Below are 18517 nucleotides of genomic sequence, written 5' to 3'. Positions count from 1 at the left end.
TCTGAAAGAAAATGATCTGTTAGCCTCTAACACTCCAACAGTGTCAGTGCAAAGACTGAGAGGGACCCTGAAAGATCTCAAAGGGAAGAAAAGAAGGGTAGAGAAAGGGCAGAGAAGCCTAGAGAGGATATCTTGGCCCCAGCATGATAGAGGGGGAGCCTGAGATCCAGCCTTATTTTCCCATCCTCTTCTTCCCATTTTCTCTTCTCTAGATAAACCAGGCTATTTACTGCTCTCCCACTCCACCCTTTGCTGTCCCCCTTCCATGTATTTGCATAGGCTGTGCCTATGGTTGCAATAGAACTTCTCTTCATCACACATTTCTATCTATCAATATCCTTTCCCTTCTTCAAGATTCAGGGGTCATGTCTTCATGACATCTTCTCTCATTCCTGCACCTACAACTGATCTCTCCCTCCTCAAATCTTAGCATGTTCCTCTTGTGTCTTCTATTTGTGTGAAACAAATGTAGTTTATGTAACCCTTTGATCAAGGTGATTTATATAAGGCTTTCCTCATTTGTGGAGACTGATTACTTAATACTCTGTGCCTGTGAGATGGGTGGAGTTGGCAAGAGCTTGAGAGAAGAAAGATCTTGGTGTTCTTTCTTCCATCATGAAGGGAGAGGAAAAAAACAACATGGTTCCCTATTCTCTCCAAGGAGAAGTCACTTTAGGTAGAGACAAAGACCACCCTTCACTAATGATGTGATTCTTATGCAAATAGACAAAATTTTATATGTTTTTGTGTAGAAATACAACTCTACTTGTTTTGTAAAACTGCCAAAATATTCTTCCTTTGAAAAAGTTTAACTATATCGGAGTCTATGGGGTTTTTTGGGAGTACTAGTATCTCTGATTTGAGGGCTTGCTGAGCCCTTTTTGGGGATGCTCATTCATCTTTTGTGTCCATCTGTCTCCAAACTTCCCTGTGGTTCTAAAAAGCTGTAGCAGGAGCAGAGCCCACACCCTGGTAAAACTCTGTGGGCAGACGGACTAAATCAAATCCATTGGTAAATTAGGGGGACTTCTAGCCCCAAGCATGTGAAGACTTCCCTCAGTGGAATGGGGAGATGAAACCAATTTCTTCTAAAGGCCATGAAGGTAGCTGAAACAGGTGCTGTGGAACTCTTACAGTTTGGTCAGAGGTCAGAGGCCAAGTTCATCCATTGCATCTCAAGCCATCACCAGTCACCTAGACTTTTGTCTTGCCACTGGACTAATCTAATGGCTAACCTAAGGGTGTAACAATAATGTCGCTAGAAGGTACTGTGTCTGTATAAGACAAAATTACACCAGCACACAGAAGGTCTCCTAACAAAGCTTCTTCGTTCTACTTTTCTAAGCAAAACAACTTTGAGGGCTTAGCAATCTCACCTTAATTAAACATGCATATATCATTTGCTTAGTTCAGGAGGAAAAGATCAGCCCCCTGAACTTCAGGGCAAATAGAAACAGAAATTACAAACAGATCAACACACAGACCTTGTCTGATCAAATCACAAACACAGTTACCAAAAAGAGAAACACCAGCATCTGGGATTTCAAAGCTGCTTGTGATGTGGATCCCTAAGGGCTAAGACATTATGAGGCCCCTCATGAGCCTGAAGGCATCCTAGAGTCTCTCCCCTTATCTTGAGTTACCACATAACTTTCCCCTTATCCTGGATGATGGAATTCCTTGTCTCCTGCCCCACCCTGGGCCATAAAATGTCTCCCTTATCTTGTGTCATTTGTTGTCCTCTACCTGTGAACTTATTTTGTAATACTTATCCTATCCCTAAATCTCCAACCCCCATAAGAAACCCTAAAATCATCCTATAGGCTGTATAGCTTTTGGTCTTATAAGTCTTGTTCCTTCCCTATATCAGTGCCTTTGTTTAGCTCCTTGCTAAAACTCAGGCCTGCTGCTTTTGTGTAAATAAAGCTACAGAGAAGGTCTAAGTGAATTCTTTCAGGTTTGATGAACCAGCTGTCCCAACTCTGACCTCATCATGTGGACTGTTTTAACAGCTTGCCCAGAGTCTTGTCACCAACACTCTTTCAATGAGTGTACCCCCAAAAGTCAAATGCTAACCTTCTGTAACCAGAATGGCCTTTGTTTTCTTTGAGTGACTCAGCTTACCTCATTGAGCCTCTGGACGCTGTGGCTTTCTCTCCCGGGGCAGGAATTCCAGCGACCACACCAGGAATCAGAATTTCCTGTGTGATGAGTCATGGGGCTGGCTGAGGGGAGATGTTAGCTTCAGAACCCGGTCTACGCTAGGGGGAGGGGCCAAGTCAAGAACCAATCGGCCCTGGTCATTCAGGCGGCACTTGATGATGTCAAAAACTCTATAAGAGGGGAGAGGACAGCTTGAAGCCCTCTCTTTCCTCTTCTGGTTGGTGTGGGAAGCAGCGGCAAGCAAGCGTGACTCTGGGCCAGCCCTTGCTCTCGGGCCGAGCCCAAATGTTGGTAACTATGAATTGTATTGGGTCTGTCTGTTGATATTTGTAATTTGTTTGTGTTTTGCTTTTGAGGTTCGGGGTGCTGGTTTGTTTTTCCCCCGAACTAAATGAATGTTTTGAACCTCAGGGTGCTGGTTTTTTCCCCTGAAGTAAGTCAGTGAATCTGTATTTGGTCTGTCTCTTGATGCTTGTCTGTATGCTCCCCTGAACTAACTGAATGCTAACTGAATGCTGGCATTTTCCCCTGAACTAAATGAATGTTGTCTGTATGCTAAGTGAATGCTGGATTAAAGTAAGCTGGTCAACCCCTTCACTGTGCTTTCCTTGTTTAAGCAGATAAGAAGAACCTGTTCTTTCCCAGCAGCCCCCTGGGTCCCGGCAGCCCCCTGGGTGCTGGCTGTGGGGAGGGATCTTACGCCCTCCACTGAAGCTGCTAGCTGGGTTGTTAAAACACCTTCCAGTACATATATGATATTCAGGACCCTGAAGGCTGGAGTCAACTCAGCATTTAGGGTGTGGGAAAGTTCCTCAATCACTAGTACTACATTAAATACATTGTTTCCAATCAATGACTCCCAATTGCCTTAGTGCTGAGAAACACTCCAAAACAAAAAGTTCCCACTTTACTTGCCCCATTCAAGCAAAGGCAAGATTCATCAAAGGCACTTGATGGCCTTAGCCCTCAAAAAGAGAAGAACAGCAAAAAAGTCCTTTCCTGATTACCATTACAAAGGGGCATTAAGATCTTGAAAATCTTTTTAGCTTGGCAGTGCCAAGATGGCGGCTGGAAAGCAGGGACTAGCGTGAGCTCCCTGGCGAGTCCCTCCAAAAACCTATAAAAAATGGCTCTGAACAAGTTCTAGAACTGCAGAACCCACAAAATAGCAGTGGGAAGCAGGGCTCCAGCCCAGGACAGCCTGGATGGTCTCTGGGTGAGGTCTATCCCGCACAGAGCTGGAAGCAGAGTGGAGTGGAGCAGAGCCCAGCGTGAGCGGCACGGACCAACCAGACCAGGAGCCAGGCAGAGCGTGCCCTAGCACCCTGAATCAGTGAGCTGCAGCAGTTACCAGTCTTCTCAACCCACAAACACCAAAGACAAGAGAGAAGGTTAGTGGGAAAAGCTGCAGGAGTGGAAGGAGTTTTCGGGGTCAGCGGAGGTGGGGCAGCTACAGAAGTACAGCTGCAGTTGCTTCTGGCCCCAGGCCTACCTGGTGGGAGGAATTAAGTGGCAGATCAGAGCAGGAGTGAAGAGCCTGCTGAAGATCTAAGTCCAGTCCGGGTTGGGGGTTCTTGGGGAAGGAGGAGTGCTGGTGTGGCAGAGCTGGCACATCCCCCCAGGCTTGGAACATAGTTCTCTTAACTCTACAAGCAGTCATACCTGCTGAAAACCTCAAGGGTCAAGTTAGTTGACTGGGAATATAGCCAGGCAGCGAAAACACACCCAGATTCAGTCTCAGACTTTGGATACTTTCTTTGGTGACAAAGAAGACCAAAACATACAGACAGAAGAAGTTAACAAAGTCAAAGAGTGTAGGGAGTTGGTGCCAACCCCGGGGCTGCTCGGACCCTAGCGCTTAGCCTGTTTCCTGGGTAAAACCAGACAGGTTTAGTAGGAGTTGGAACGGCAAGCGCCCGGAGGAAGGACTTCCATCCCTAACAACCCCCCTCCCGCTCTCATTGCCATCCTTTCTCATGCAGGCAGAGTCCATTCACCAGGGACTCACAAGCCCAGAAGGAGGAACCCAGGTGGCCACTACCTAATGCTCTTGAGCCAGTGCCTAACACAACTATGCTTTGATACTTTACTTACTGGAACATCTTTGATACTTTACAAGGGCATCCTGCCCCGTGCCTCACATAGCTCATACAGCTCTGATATCAGCTGGCTACATGCCTGAGCCTTCCCATGCCTCCGTAGATGCTGTAGGACAGCACCCCACTTTGTTCCCATACTCCCATGGAAACTACCTTACTACAGTTCCCATACGCTTGTAGGAATCATAGTTTACAACAATCCACATTCTTCCCACATGATATCGATCTTCCCATGCTGTCGTCCCCTTACCCCTTGAACACCTGCTTCTGCTCATGTAGTGCAAAACCCTATAAAACTGGACAATGTGTCCCAATAAATCGGAGTTGCATCTTCCCTGACTCCCGCCTCATCATTGCATACTGAGATTGGGGTCCTTGCTGGTCAGGGACCCCTCACAAAAGAGTCTACAACAAAAGCCTCCAAGAAAAACATAAACTGGTCCCAGGCCATGAAAGAGCTCAAAAAGGATTTGGAAAAGCAAGTTAGAGAAGTAGAGGAAAAATTGGGAAGAGAAATGAGAAGGATGCAAGAAAACCATGAAAAACAAGTCAATGACTTGCTAAAGGAGACCCAAAAAAATACTGAAAAACACACTTAAGAAAACAACACCTTGAAAAATAGACTAACTCAAATGGTAAAGAGCTCCAAAAAGCCAATGAGGAGAAGAATGCCTTGAAAGGCAGAATTACCCAAATGGAGAAGGAGGTCCAAAAGACCACTGAAAAAAATACTACCTTAAAAATGAGATTGGAGCAAGAGAAATCAAGATATTATAAAACAGAACCAAAGGAATGAAAAAATGGAAGATAATGTGAAATATCTCATTGGAAAAACCACTGACCTGGAAAATAGATCCAGGAGAGATAATTTAAAAATTATTGGACTACCTGAAAGTCATGATAAAAAAAAAAAGCCTAGATACCATCTTTCAAGAAATTATCAAAGAGAACTGCCCTGATATTCTAGAGCCACAGGGCAAAATAGAAATTGAAAGAATCCACAGATAGCCTCCTCAAATATATCCCCAAAAGAAATATCCTAGGAATATTGTCACCAAATTCCAGAGCTCCCAGATCAAGGAGAAAATATTGCAAGCAGCCAAAAAGAAACAATTTGAGTATTGTGGAAACACAATTAGAATAACCTAAGATCTAGCAGCTTCTACATTAAGGGATCTAAGGGCTTGGAATACGATATTCCGGAGGTCAATGGAGCTAGGATTAAAACCAAGAATCACCTACCCAGCAAAACTGAGTATCATGCTCCAAGGCAAAATATGGATTTTCAATAAAATAGAGGACTTTCAAGCTTTCTCAATGAAAAGACCAGAGCTGAATAGAAAATTTGACTTTCAAATGCAAGAATCAAGAGAAGCATGAAAAGGTAGTCAAGAAAAAGAACAAGAAAAAGAAATTGCAAGGGACTTACTAAAGTTGAACTGTTTTGTTTACATTCCTACACGGAAAGATGATGTGTATGATTCATGAGACCTCAGTATTAGGGTAGCTGAAGGGTAGCTGTATGTGTGTGTGTGTTTGTGTATACATATGTATAAGTGAATGTGTATGTATGTGTGTATATATATATATATATATATATATATATAGAGAGAGAGAGAGAGAGAGAGAGAGAGAGAGAGAGAGTGGGCACAGGGTGAGTTGAAGATGAAGGGAAGATATCTAAAAGAAATAAAATCAAATTAAGGGATGAGAGAGGAATAATTGAGAGAGGGAGACAGGGAGCGATAGAATGGGGTAAATTACTTCGCATAAAAGTGGCAAGAAAAAGCAGTTCTGTAGGAAGAGAAGAGAAGGCAGGTGAGGGGGAATGAGTGAATCTTGCTCTCATCAGATTTGACCTGAGGAGGGAATACCATACATACTCAATTGGGTATCTTACCCCACAGGAAAGAAGAAGGAAGAAGATAAAAAAAAAGGGAGATGATAGGGAGGGCAGATGGGGGTGGAGGTAATCAAAAACAAACACTTTCGAAAGGGGACAGGGTCAGGGGAGAAAATTCGATAAAGGGGGATTGGTTAGGAAGGAGCAAAATACAGTTAGTGTTTCACAACATGAGTGTTGTGGAAGGGTTATACATAATGATACACATGTGGCCTATGTTGAATTGCTTGACTTCTTAGGGAGGGTGGGTGGGAAGGGAAGAGGGGAGAGAATTTGGAACTCAAAGTTTTAAAAACAGATGTTGAAAAACAAATAAAATTTTTTGCATGCAACTAGAAAATAAGATACACAGGTAATGGGGCGTAGAAATGTATCTTGCCCTAGAAGAAAGGAAGGGAAAAGGGAATGGGAGGGGAGTGGGGTGACAGAAGGGAAGGCTGACTGGGGAACAGGGCAACCAGAATATATGCCATCTTGGAGTGGGGGGGACGGTAGAAATGGGGAGAAAATTTGTAATTCAAACTCTTGTGAAAATCAGTGCTGAAAACTAAATATATTAAATAAATAAAAATAAAAAAAAAAGATCTTGGAAATCTCATTCAAAATACCTACCAAACATATAAAATTTGGAGATGGTCAACCTATCACCATACTCAATACTTAGATATAATTACAAAATGCTCCTTAAAGAAATAAAAAACACCTTTAGCAGCTGGAAGAAGATTCAGTGGTCATGTCTGGGACATGCCCATATAATAAAAATGACAATACTGTCTTTGCCAATTGGATGATGAAAGGGATAGTTTAGCTCTCTCTGAGCAGGCCATTCTGTTTAGGGACAGCTCTACTTACACCTTAGCAAGTTTTTCCTGATTGTCAAGCCTAAATTTGTCTCTTTGCAACTTCTTGAGTCAGGGATGGGTTTTTGCCCTATTTCGTATCCCAGTGCTTAGCGCAGTGCCTGGCACCTAGAAGGCACTTAATAAATTTTTACTCAGCTCCAAGACAATTGCAAAAGACTCATGGTGGAAAATGCTACCCCCATCCAGAGAAAGAAGAGATGGACTCTTAATGCAGATTGAAGCTTTCTATTTTTGCTTTATTTATTTTCATGATTTTTTTCTTTTGGAAAGTGTAAATTTTTTTTGCAAACTGTTTCTTTCATAACGACTAATATGTAAATAGGGGTTACATGATTGCACATATATAAACCATATCAAATTGCTCAGGGAGGGGAGAGAGAAGGGAAGGAGGGAGGAAATTTGGAACTCAAAATTTTATGAAAAATGAAAGTTAAAAATTGTCTTAACATGTAATTGGTAAAATACTATTAAAAAAGTTTATTGATCAATCTGTGTAATTTTTAATTTTTAAGAATTCCCATGAGCACTGAGTGACTTGTCCAGAGTCACACTGCCAGTCTGTGTAAGAGGTAGGACTTGAACCCAGGTCTTCCTGCCTCCTGAGCCAGTTTGATAGCATTTAATGTTTTCGTCATAATCCCTAAATTAAATTAATAAATTTTGCATTCTAGGGCAGCTAGGTGGTGCAGTGGATAGAGAGCCAGGCCTGGAGTCAGGAGGATCTGATTTCAAATCAGGCCTCAGACACAGACTTGCTGTGTGACCGTGGGCAAGTCACTTAACCCTGTTTGTCTCAGTTTCCTCATCTGTTAAATGAGCAGAAGAAGGAAATAGTAAACCACTCCAGTATCTTTGCCAAGAACACCCCAAATGGGGTCATGAAGGGTTGGACCCCCCAATGAACAAGTCTGCATTTTAGCCAAACTGAATCACTCACCCAGTTCTCCAAACTGAATTCTATCTTCCATCTCATTGGAATTGTACAGGCCATTCGTTGTGCCTGGAATGCATTCCCTCTTCAGCTCTTCCTCTCAGAATCCTTATCTTCCCTCAGAGCTCAGTTTAGCTACCCCCTCTTCCGTAAGCCTTTCCCTGATCCCTTGTTAATGTTCCCAATGTCTCTCCTGATCTCCTTGTGTTTCATGTTGGGAATGTCTGATTGAATACATTGTTGTTGTAACAGATATGGTAACACTATTGTCCTGGCCCTACTTTGAGGGTCAGATCTGTTACATTGCATCCCCTACACTTCTCCAGGACCCTGAACAGTCACTCTTCTGTGCCATCTTCTCTGGTTTGTACTGGTTAAGTTCCCCCCAAGCATTAGGGGCCCAGGGACTAGCACCCCATTTCCATTTAACCACTCCACATCCCCTATAGCTACTATACAGGGATATTTACTTCAAAGATATAGATAGAACAAAGAAACATACAAACATTCCACTTGATACTTGAGTGTCATAATCCCTAGGCATAGAGCACCTGTCTCTGGAGAGGGAAGTGAAGTTCATAGTTGAGCTTAACTCCTATGTAACATTAATCCTACCAAGTTCAATTCTAAACCCTTGCTTGGATAGGGTTCCCAGATCAATGCTCCTTGGGATTTCTCTGCTGAGTTGGCTGCAACATGCAGCCTGGATTCCCTGATGCCCACTATTCTAGTTGGAGAATTCACTCCTTGCACCTAGAACAAAGGCTAACCCAAAACTTCTGGGCACCTTCTAGTGGCCACAAGACCTAAGGGAGAAGGACAAGGAAATGGGCCACGGTCTCAGGTGGGAACACAGAAAAAGTCCCAATTTGGCTCAGCTTGGCAATTTTAAAAACCCAGAAAAGTTCTCACTGAATAATCAATACAGAAAGTCTTCTTCCCACCTATTGGTAAGCCCATGTAGAATGTCCATCAGTGAGTCAATTCTCCTATCTTTCAGAAGAGTCTTCCATGTGGGAGATGATGCCATCTTAGATAGTCTCTGTGTGTGCCAAATCTCCATTAAACAGTGTCTCTAAGGGAATGCCCATTCAGGAGCATTTTCAGGTTGGTTTCTGAGCCAAGATGCTCCAGAATGGTTTGACTCAGGGTGGGACAAAAGACAAGGCGCAATGTGTGGAAATTATGGCATAAAGAAATGGTGGTGGATACCATGCCACAGCAATGCTTGTTCCCTTGCAGATTGTGGACCTTAGATTGTGAGAAATAGGCAGTATTACAGCTTTCAGGTTGTCCCTAGATGAATTCAGAAATAGATGACAATGTAGTGCAGAAGGGGATTTTCAGATGATGAAGGCCAGGCTGGGTGGAGTACTGGGTGTTCTCTAGAGGGGCTCCCTGGAGGTCTTTAAGCAAAGGTTGGAGGGCCCTTGTAGGGAGTGATTTAAAAACAATTCCTGTTTAGGTATTGGTTAGATGAATTGGCCTCTGAGCCCCCTTCCAACACTGAGATCCTATGATTACATGAATTCAATTTAACAAATATTTATGGATGATACTGTAAGCAGTTTGGGAGAGCAAGGAATAGTTTACCTGTCCCATTTATGGGAAAGGGAAGAATTCATGACCAAATACGAGATAGAGAGTGCTGCACAATGCAAAATGGATTATTTTGATTATGTTAAATTGAAAAGCTTTTGTACAAAGCAAGCCAATGGAACCAAGATTAGGAGGGAAGCAGAAAATTGGGAAAGAATGTTTATAACCAGTGTCCCTGATAAAGCCCTCATATCTAAAATATACCGGGACCTGTGTCAAAATTATAGGAATACAAGTCATTCCCCAATTGAGAAATGGTCAAAGGATCTGAATAAGCAGTTCTCAGGAGAAGAAATTAAAGAGACCTATAGTCATATGAGAAAATGCCCTAACTCATTAATGATTAGAGAAATGCAAATCAAAACAGCTCTTAGTACCACATCTCTCCTCTCAGATTGGCTAACATGGCAAAACAGGAAAATGGCAAATGCTGGAGAGGAAGTGGGAGAACATTGTGACATTGTTGGTGGAGTTGCAAACTAATCCAGACATTCTGGAGAGCAATTTGGAACTATGCCCAAAGGGCTATAAAAATGTTCATTCCCTTTGACTCAGCAACACCACATCAAGGGCTGTATCCCACAGAGATCACACAAGTGGGAAATGGACCACTATGTACAAAAATATTTATAGCAATTCTTTTTGTGGTGGCAAAGAATTGGAAATTAAGGGGGTGCCCATCAATTGGGGAATGGCTGAACAAATTGTGGTATGTGAATGTGACAGAATACTATTGTGCTGTAAGAAATGGGGAAGATATGGACTTCATAATAACCTGGAAAGACTTATACAAACTGATGCTGAGTGAGGGAAGCAGAACCAGGAGATCATTATGCATGATTACAGACACACGGCATCTGTAAGCACTAACTTTGATAGACTTGGCTCTTTTCAGCAATACAAGGTTCAAAGACAGCTCCAAAAGACTCATGATGGAAAAAGCTATGCACATCCAGAGAAAGAATTACATAGTCTGAATGCAGATTGAGGCAAACGATTTACTTTTTTTCTTCCCCTCTTTTTTGGTTCCATTTCTTCTTTCTCATGATTCATTCCATCGGTTGTAATTCTTCTTTACAACTGGACTATTATGTAAATAAGTTCAGTGTGAAGGTATATGTAGAACCTACATTGGATTACATGCTTTCTTGGGGGGAAGGAGGGAGGAGAGGGAGGGAGAGAAAATTCGGAACTCAAAAACTTGTGGAACTGAGCGTTGTAAACTAAAAAATAAAAAAGAAATTAAAAAAAGAAATATTTATGGATGATGCAGTCTAGGCAAATCACTGTTCTAGTCATTGTGGATAGAAAGCAAAAATGAAAGAGTCGGCAAACCATTCATAAACTCCTTCAAGGAGTTTATGTTTTCCTAAGAGATGACTTTGTGTGCATAAATAAATATAGGTAACAGAGGTGCTCTTTTCACCAACCACTGTTTATGATCTCTAGCTTAGTGAATAAATAGTATCTCCCCTACGTTGCTTGTCAATTGGATGAAATTGACAAGATACCAGACACGTATATTCTTCCACTTCTCTTCTTCCCTCATGGAACTTATCTTTTATGAGTTTTCAAAGGAAATGCTGATATATTTTATATTTATATCATCTATATTTCACAATGCATTCCTCTATTCCCCTCCTTCCATAGAGCCAAACTTTATAAAATAAAAATTAAAAAGGGGAAAAACTTGGACAAAACATCCTTATTGAAAAAAAAAAGCTTGATATTATATGCAGTATGTCACAGTCATTGTTCTTTTCCTTTGCGAAGAAAGGAGATGGGGAGGGGTGAATAGGCACCTATAATCTTGTCAGTCTTTGTCAGATGCATTCCATCCCTGAGTAGAAACCTCTCATTTCTATACTTTCAGAGGTAGTCCAGAAATCTTGGTTCCATTCCCAAACACCATCTTCTGAATAATCTGAATAAGATAAAATAGACTGTTGAAACTTTTGTGACTTTTCCAAAATCTAGCAAGTTTAAGTATCAAGATTGATGAAGAAAAATGTGGAGACCAGGCTGATCTTTAGTTCCAAGCCTAGACAGTATGCCACAGGGCCCTGGTGGTAATAGAAGAGGGCACTGAGGAAAGTAAAGAAAGAGGGATGGATGGTAGCAAAAATTACCTTACAATATATTGCTTTTCTGTTCCAGATTTCCATTGCAACTGACATTGGCAACCCCCATGAAATGCTTTGGCCACCCTCCCAAGCCCTCATAACCCCTTGCAATTACCTTAAGCAACATGACTTTGGTTTGAGCAATAGGCCACTGGTGAAATGGGCAGAGATCTTGAAATGAGTTTGTACAACTGCTCATGTCTTTCTTTTTCCATATCCAAGGATCCACCTTGAGTTCATCCAGACTGGGGAACCATAGATTGAGAGTCATAGACTTAGGAGGGACCATAGAGTTAAGTCCTCTAAGTCCAGCCCCACATCCCCCACATTTGAATTATCTTGGTACTTGGGGGCAGCCAGGACTTAGTTCATATATTTCTTCCTCTGATGCAGATGTCTGTGGAGAGTCGGCTATATACTGTTTAGGCCTCATTAGACCTCTGCAAAGCAGGCTCTTAGATCTTTTCACAGCAAGGTCAATTGAGAATGGGTCTATGCATGGCAAAGGCCAGTTTCAGGATAAGAAGACGTGGCAAAGAAAACCTGCCTTCGTCGCTGATTATCTATAATGGGAGATGACAGAAATGTTTCAGTCTGGTTATCTATATGGGAGATGACAGAAATGTTTCAGTCTGGTTAACTATATGGGAGAGAACATAAATGTTTCAATTTGGTTAGCCTTGAGGAAAAATAGTGTCTGACCCCCAGGAACAAGGAGATAAAAAACTTAACCAATGCTTCATTGTAATCTTCTGAGAAGTCAGGATGACTCAGCAATTAACCTGTATAAAATACTGTCAGTAACTCTATTAAAATCAGTCTATAGCCAGACTATACAACTTGTCTAGCCCCATGTCTTTGTGTTTTTGTGTTTCATTACTCCATCCACACAATCGTGCGGCTGTTCACAGATATCTTCTACATTCATTCATTCACTCAATTAATAAGCAAAAGCAGAATTATAATACTTGCTCCATCTGCCTCAGAGGGTTATTAAGAGATAGCACTTAGTAAGTCTTAAAATACTATATAAATGTTAAATGTCGTTATTATCCTGACATGTAAAGCCTGAACAATCTGGCAACATGGGTTGATTTAGAACTTCGTTCTGCCCTCTTATGGTGGTCAGGCTTAGAAGCTCCCCAATGCAGTTTGGAGATCATACTAAGGGTTCTGTTGGAAAGATTTGTCTCTGGCCACATAGGCCTGTGGACAACGGCAAATGGTAGGCAAGTGAAATGCACTGAGTGTTGGTCTTGGAGTCAGAAGATGAGAGTTGAGGTCTTGGCTCTGGTATTTCCTGGATGTTTGACTTTGGGCAAGTCCTTGCTAATTCTGGGGCTCAAGTGCCTCATTTCTATAGTGGAATAATACTTTCTGTGCTAGCTATGTGCCAGGGTTGTTTAGAAGGTCAAGTGTGATAATGCATGTTAAGAGATTAGTAAACTTTAAAGTTCTGTTAAAAGCTATTGTTACTGAAGATAAAGAGAAGTGGAAAAGGGTTCACAAGGTGATCAGAAGAAGAACCATAAGAACACTCTCAAGGTCTCTCTTAAGATCTTTGGAATTGAGTGTGTGACATGGGAGTCCCTGGCTCAGGACCACTCAGCGTGGCTTGTCCACATCGGAGAAGGTGCTGTGCTCTATGAGCAAAGAAGAATTGAAATAGCTCAGAAGAAGCACAAGATGTGCAAATTTAGAGGATCCACCCCTAATGTTCATGAAGATGATGTGTGCTGGACCTGTGGTAGAATATTCTGAGCTAATATTGGTCTGATCAGCCACAGTTGGACACATAGAAATTAGAGAAAATGATGTCATTTTGGTCCTCTTTGAGAACAAAGGTTCAAGATGAGGGTGGGATGTGCCTCTTGATAATGGCTAAGCTTCCTTCCATAAGTGAACTACTGCCCGGAAATATGTCCCCTCAGAATATATACTGACATATATACATATATGCCTACATACATACATGCAAACACACACACACACACACACACACTTTTGACTAATTGGCTCAGCACAGCTTCTAATTATCAAGGTTCAAAGGACATTGGTTCTTCAGATGTTTACAATTTACCATGACCCTGGGAAACTGAACTACAAAAACCAAACAAAACAAAAAAAATTATAACCAAAATCCCACCTTGCTTCCACCTACAGTCTGACAGATAATTGCTCAACTTTGTGCAGTTGCAGAGGTGCTCCAATATATTTGAAATGTCCTTCCTTCTCATATCCACCTTTCAGAATCCTTACCTTGCTCCCTGTAAGGTACCATCTCCTACGTCAGACTTTTCCTGATTCCTCCCCTCCTGGACTTTCCCCACTAACTCACTTGCTGTCTGTTTATCCCCTGCTTGGCCTGCTCTCCAGCCTCATTCCATCTTCCATCTACTTCGATCTGCACAGGTCAGGAATCCCCACACCATCAATGCTCTCTCTCTAGCTCTTCCTCTCAGAATCCTTACCCTCTTTCAGCCTCTGCTTAGAGTCACCTCTTCTGGCTGAAAAAAACCTGTTGTCTGGCCTGTGATATGCTGTTAGATGGACAGCCTATAGGGCTGATCTGTCAGCATGTAAAGTTGTTGAGCTGAATGGGATGGAGGCAGGGGCCAAACTGGGAATGCTTTACTAGAAGGAATTAGGAATCATAAAGGGAACCAGAAATCTCTGGTTGACTCTTGGACTATCTGTTTTGGAGGCCTGAGGCCTGACCATTTTAGGAAGGATCAGAGGAGAATCCAGAGGTCATTTTAAGCAACCCTAACTCTATTGCAAAGTTCCTTGAGTAATTGGAAAGGCAATCCAATGTGCCAGCTGACTGGACCATCCACCCATCTGCAGGCCCTCTAGGATTTTGAAGACAGAGAAAGTTGGGGAAAATATTTATTTCTTCATATCCCTTTACCTCCCTAATCTTCCCACCTTCCTCCTCTACCTGTTCCCCCAACACTTCCTTTTGGCTAACTACAGAGCTGCATGAGGAAATTGAAGGAGGGAAGTCCCAGCCCTGGGGACAAGAGGTAACCAATAACAAAAGAATGGGGGAAACCACAGACCTCAGGGAACTGTTGGTACCCAGTGGCTGGAGGCATCCCTTGCCCTTGTGTAAGGATGAGGAGGGGCCAGTGAATAAAAGATAGCTCCTTTCTGCTCACAGCATTGTGGCCCAAGAAGATGAAGGGCTCAACCATGCAGCTACCCCTGTTGGTGCTGGGGCTGCTCAGCCTGATGACTCCACATGCCTATGGTCAGGACCAGAGATACCAGGATTTGGTGAATAGATTCATTCAACAATACAACAAGAATTCAGGATCAGAAAACCTCTTTCGTCTCTCAATCCTGGATCTGCAGTCTGGGGAAGTGAGTAGCATTGGGGCAGGGGGGAGGGCTCCACCAGCCAATATTCCCTAATATGACCCCTTCACTCCAGATAACCTTGGTCTCCCTTTGGGGAGACATTGTGATGTAGTGGAGAGGGGCAGCTAGGTGGCAGACTGGATAGAGCACTAGCCCAAAAAGTAAGGTAGATCTGAGTTCAAATGCACTCTCAGTCTCTCACTCACTGTGTGACTGGGCAAGTCATTTAACCTGTTTGCCTCAGTTTCTTCAACTGTGAAGTGGGCACCAACCTCTTAGAGTTGTTGTGTGGATCAAATGAGATAATAATTGTAAAGCACATAGGACAGTGCCTGGCACATAGAAGCAATATATTTATAAATGTTCACTGTTTCTTTTGGAGTCAGAAGACTTGAGTTCTCATTCCAGATCTGACACATTTTTCTGACTCTGAGCAAGCTGTCTTCCCTCTCTGAGTTTCAGTTTTCTCATCTGTAAATTGGGCATAATAATCCTTGCCTGGCCTATCTCCCAGTAGCCCTGGGAGGACTCCCTTGCCTTGAATTTCCTTCCCCTTCCCCCTTACTTTCCAATCCTGCTCCCACCTCAGAGCAGAGCTCAAGGTCCCCATCAGCAATGCCAGGCCAGAGGGATCTCTCATTGTCTCTCCACATACCCTACAGCATTGCACAGAATGATGGGCTATCCAGCTGGAAGGGACCTTAGATTTACAAAATAGGAATCATGGTCCGGAGAAATGAAGGGTAAACAGCAGTAAGTATCAGAACTGGGAATGAGTGAATGAAGCAATGAAGGAGTGAATGAATGAAAAGGCATTTCTGAATCCAGTGCTTTCTCTCTTTTAATGATTTCCTATTCATTCTGCACAGAGCTTGCTTTGTGTATATTTGTTTGCATGATGTCTCCCTCTCATTAGATTGGATGTTCCTTGAGGGCAGGTGGTGTCTTTTGCTTCTTTTCAGATGCCCAGTACTTAGCACAGTGACTGGTACATAGTAGGTGCTTAATAAATGTTTATTGATTGATGGAATCTCAGGAACAATGCTACATACTCAGAATAGAAATAAAGTCCAGGTCTTCAGACCCCCAATCCAGGATTCTTGTCACTATTGGAACTCTCACGTGGCTCTGAACAGGTTCAAACTTCTACTATTCTTTTTTTTCCTTTTTAAGAATTTTTGTCTCCCAACAAGCCTGATGTGTTCCCTGAGAACAGAGAATGTGAAAGCTGAGCACATGGGAACCGCAGTAGTCATTCAGTAGACCCTGTTTGGATGAATGATTGTTCTGGATGCCCCCAGTTCTGACACTGCTGCCAGTGTGACCTAACTTTCCTAGTTCCTAGTTTCCTCATCTAGAAATAAATGGCGTCAGACTAGATAGTGTCTAAGGTCCCTTCCAGCACTAAATAGCTTGCTCCTGGCCCCACAGGAGCTCAGATATGGCCCTGGTCTAAAAGGCTGTCCTGCCTTCCTCCCCAGAACAATGATCCTGCTACTCCTCGACTTCTGAGCTTCACCATCAGAGAGACTGTGTGCCCCAATACTGAAAATCGCAATCCAGATGAATGTGACTTCAAGGAAAATGGGGTGAGAGTGTCCTGGGCTGTGGAGGGAGACTGACTGAATGAGCCTCTTTCTGGGGATATTCACCCCTTGGGGCAGGGAGGGTGCTGACCTCTGCTTTGCTGCTGCCCTGAGGAAAGTGATTTGCCCAAGATGAGAAGCAGAAAAACCCTTCCAGGCTTGGGACAAAGCTGGAGCTTGTTGTCAGTCCTGTCATGTCAGGGGCAGAGGTTCCAGAGTCCTGACCTCTCTCTGCAATCCTTCACAGGTGGTGAAAGAATGCGTTGGAGCCATTGCCCTGGATTCTCCCAATCCCTCTGCTGATATTTCTTGTGATGGGGTAAGTGATGAATCCTCTGTGGGGCCTGGAAGAGGAGCCCAAACCTCCAGAATCCACTAGGGGTCTATGGTGCTTTCTCTCCCGGAGGCTGCTAGGATTGATCTGCAGCTAGAGGGGCTTGGAACCAACTTTGACCATTCTGCCCTCTTTCTAACCTTAGCCTCAGCGTAGCCTCGCATTTCTTCCTCTAGGTTCCAGGGGGGGGATGTAGATACCGAGGTAGGAGCATTTCTCTCTCCCATCCACCTCCCCCAATCCCAGCTCAGAAGCTAGAGAGATATCTGACCTCCAAGGGAAAGAGGGAGAAGTAGAGAAGGCCAATGGGACAGGAAGGGCCTAGATCTGTGTTTCCAGAGAATCAATCGGAGGATTTTGAATTGGAGGGAGCCCTAGAGATTACCTAGTCCAACTCTCCCTGAAGTTCAGAGATGTGAAATAACCTCTCCCAAAGTCATAGAGCTAAGTAGTGTCTGAAAGGAAACAGGTCTTGTGACTCAGTCTAACTATCCTGTTACCCCAAGAATTCAGTGATGAGATGGGCTAGGTGAACTAGGGTGGGGTGGGCTGGGGGCACAGTCAGTGTCCCTGTCAGCCACTCTGGAGAGAGGTCTGGGAGGCAAGGTGTGGTCATGCCAGAGCCATAATCAATGTGATCTGGTCCCAGGGTATTCCTGGAGGAGAGAAGTTTTGAAGGGCTGGGGTAAGGATTTCTTGTTCTCTATATCTCCTGGGCACAGAAACAGGAGGAGGGCATCCTGGGCAAACGTTTTATCTTTTTCAAAATGAACATGAAAGCTTTAACTTTCTGTGCTGGTTAGAGCATTGGATTTAGCATTGTAAGGCTGGAGATTTGGGGTTGAGTCCTGGGTCTGTCAGCTGCCAGCTGTGTCAGGATCTGCCTTAAGTTTCCTCCTTTCTCTCTGGTGGGTTACACCAGATGACTGTGGAGGTCCCTCTAACCTCTGAGTCTCATGAAGCTCAAAGTTACTCCATTCCTAAGGTGGGCAGGCTTTCTTCCCTCTTCAGTCTGACCCCCAGAGGCCCTGGACTAAGGAGCTCTGTTTGTCTTCCCTCTGCAGCCTGAAAAGATCAAGAGACGTAGTTTGAGGAAGAGACTGAAGAAACTGGGGAAGAGCATTGTGAAAAGATTAAAGAATTCTAATATTGGATTTTCTATCCCACTTCCAGGCTAGACTTGTATGTGATATTGAGCCTCCATTAATGTTTAAGGCCATGCACTGTGCCTTGGTCTCCTTAGAGTAATAAACTTCAGTTTTGCTCTCTGTCTCCATATTTTCTCAGATTTCCTCCTCCATTCAGTTCATCTCTCACTGACCATTTAGGTACTTGCTATGTAATTTTAGACTGCACATAAACAGATGAAAAAAAAAACTGCCCACAATGTGTCCCCTGAGGGAGCTTATAATCTAGGAAGAGTGGGAGTGGGAGCAGAAATGGAAGCACACGGTGTAACATGTGTCAGTGAGTTGGCACCAGGCAATATGTAGACAAAGTGGTTTAGGAAATCTGAGAGAGAGAGTGATCACTTTATGGTTAGGCCTGTGGGG

The 18517-nt window shown here is 43.3% G+C and overlaps 1 protein-coding gene across 1 annotated transcript; it reads left to right on the top strand.

The window, feature by feature from the left end:
• The first annotated feature begins 1252 nt into the window (after positions 1-1252).
• On the top strand, positions 1253-18142 carry LOC118832201 (cathelin-like). The gene is made up of 5 exons (XM_036739602.1): positions 1253-1265; positions 14845-15047; positions 16526-16633; positions 16878-16949; positions 18029-18142. The coding sequence occupies exons 1-5, from the start codon at positions 1253-1255 to the stop codon at positions 18140-18142; spliced, it is 510 nt and encodes a 169-aa protein (XP_036595497.1).
• The last annotated feature ends 375 nt before the right edge of the window (positions 18143-18517 follow it).

The sequence above is a fragment of the Trichosurus vulpecula genome, chromosome 9 (assembly GCF_011100635.1).
Source record: "Trichosurus vulpecula isolate mTriVul1 chromosome 9, mTriVul1.pri, whole genome shotgun sequence".
NCBI lineage: Eukaryota > Metazoa > Chordata > Mammalia > Diprotodontia > Phalangeridae > Trichosurus > Trichosurus vulpecula.
The sequence above is the reverse complement of the archived record's forward strand: the minus strand, read 5'-3'. Positions and strand labels throughout refer to the sequence as shown.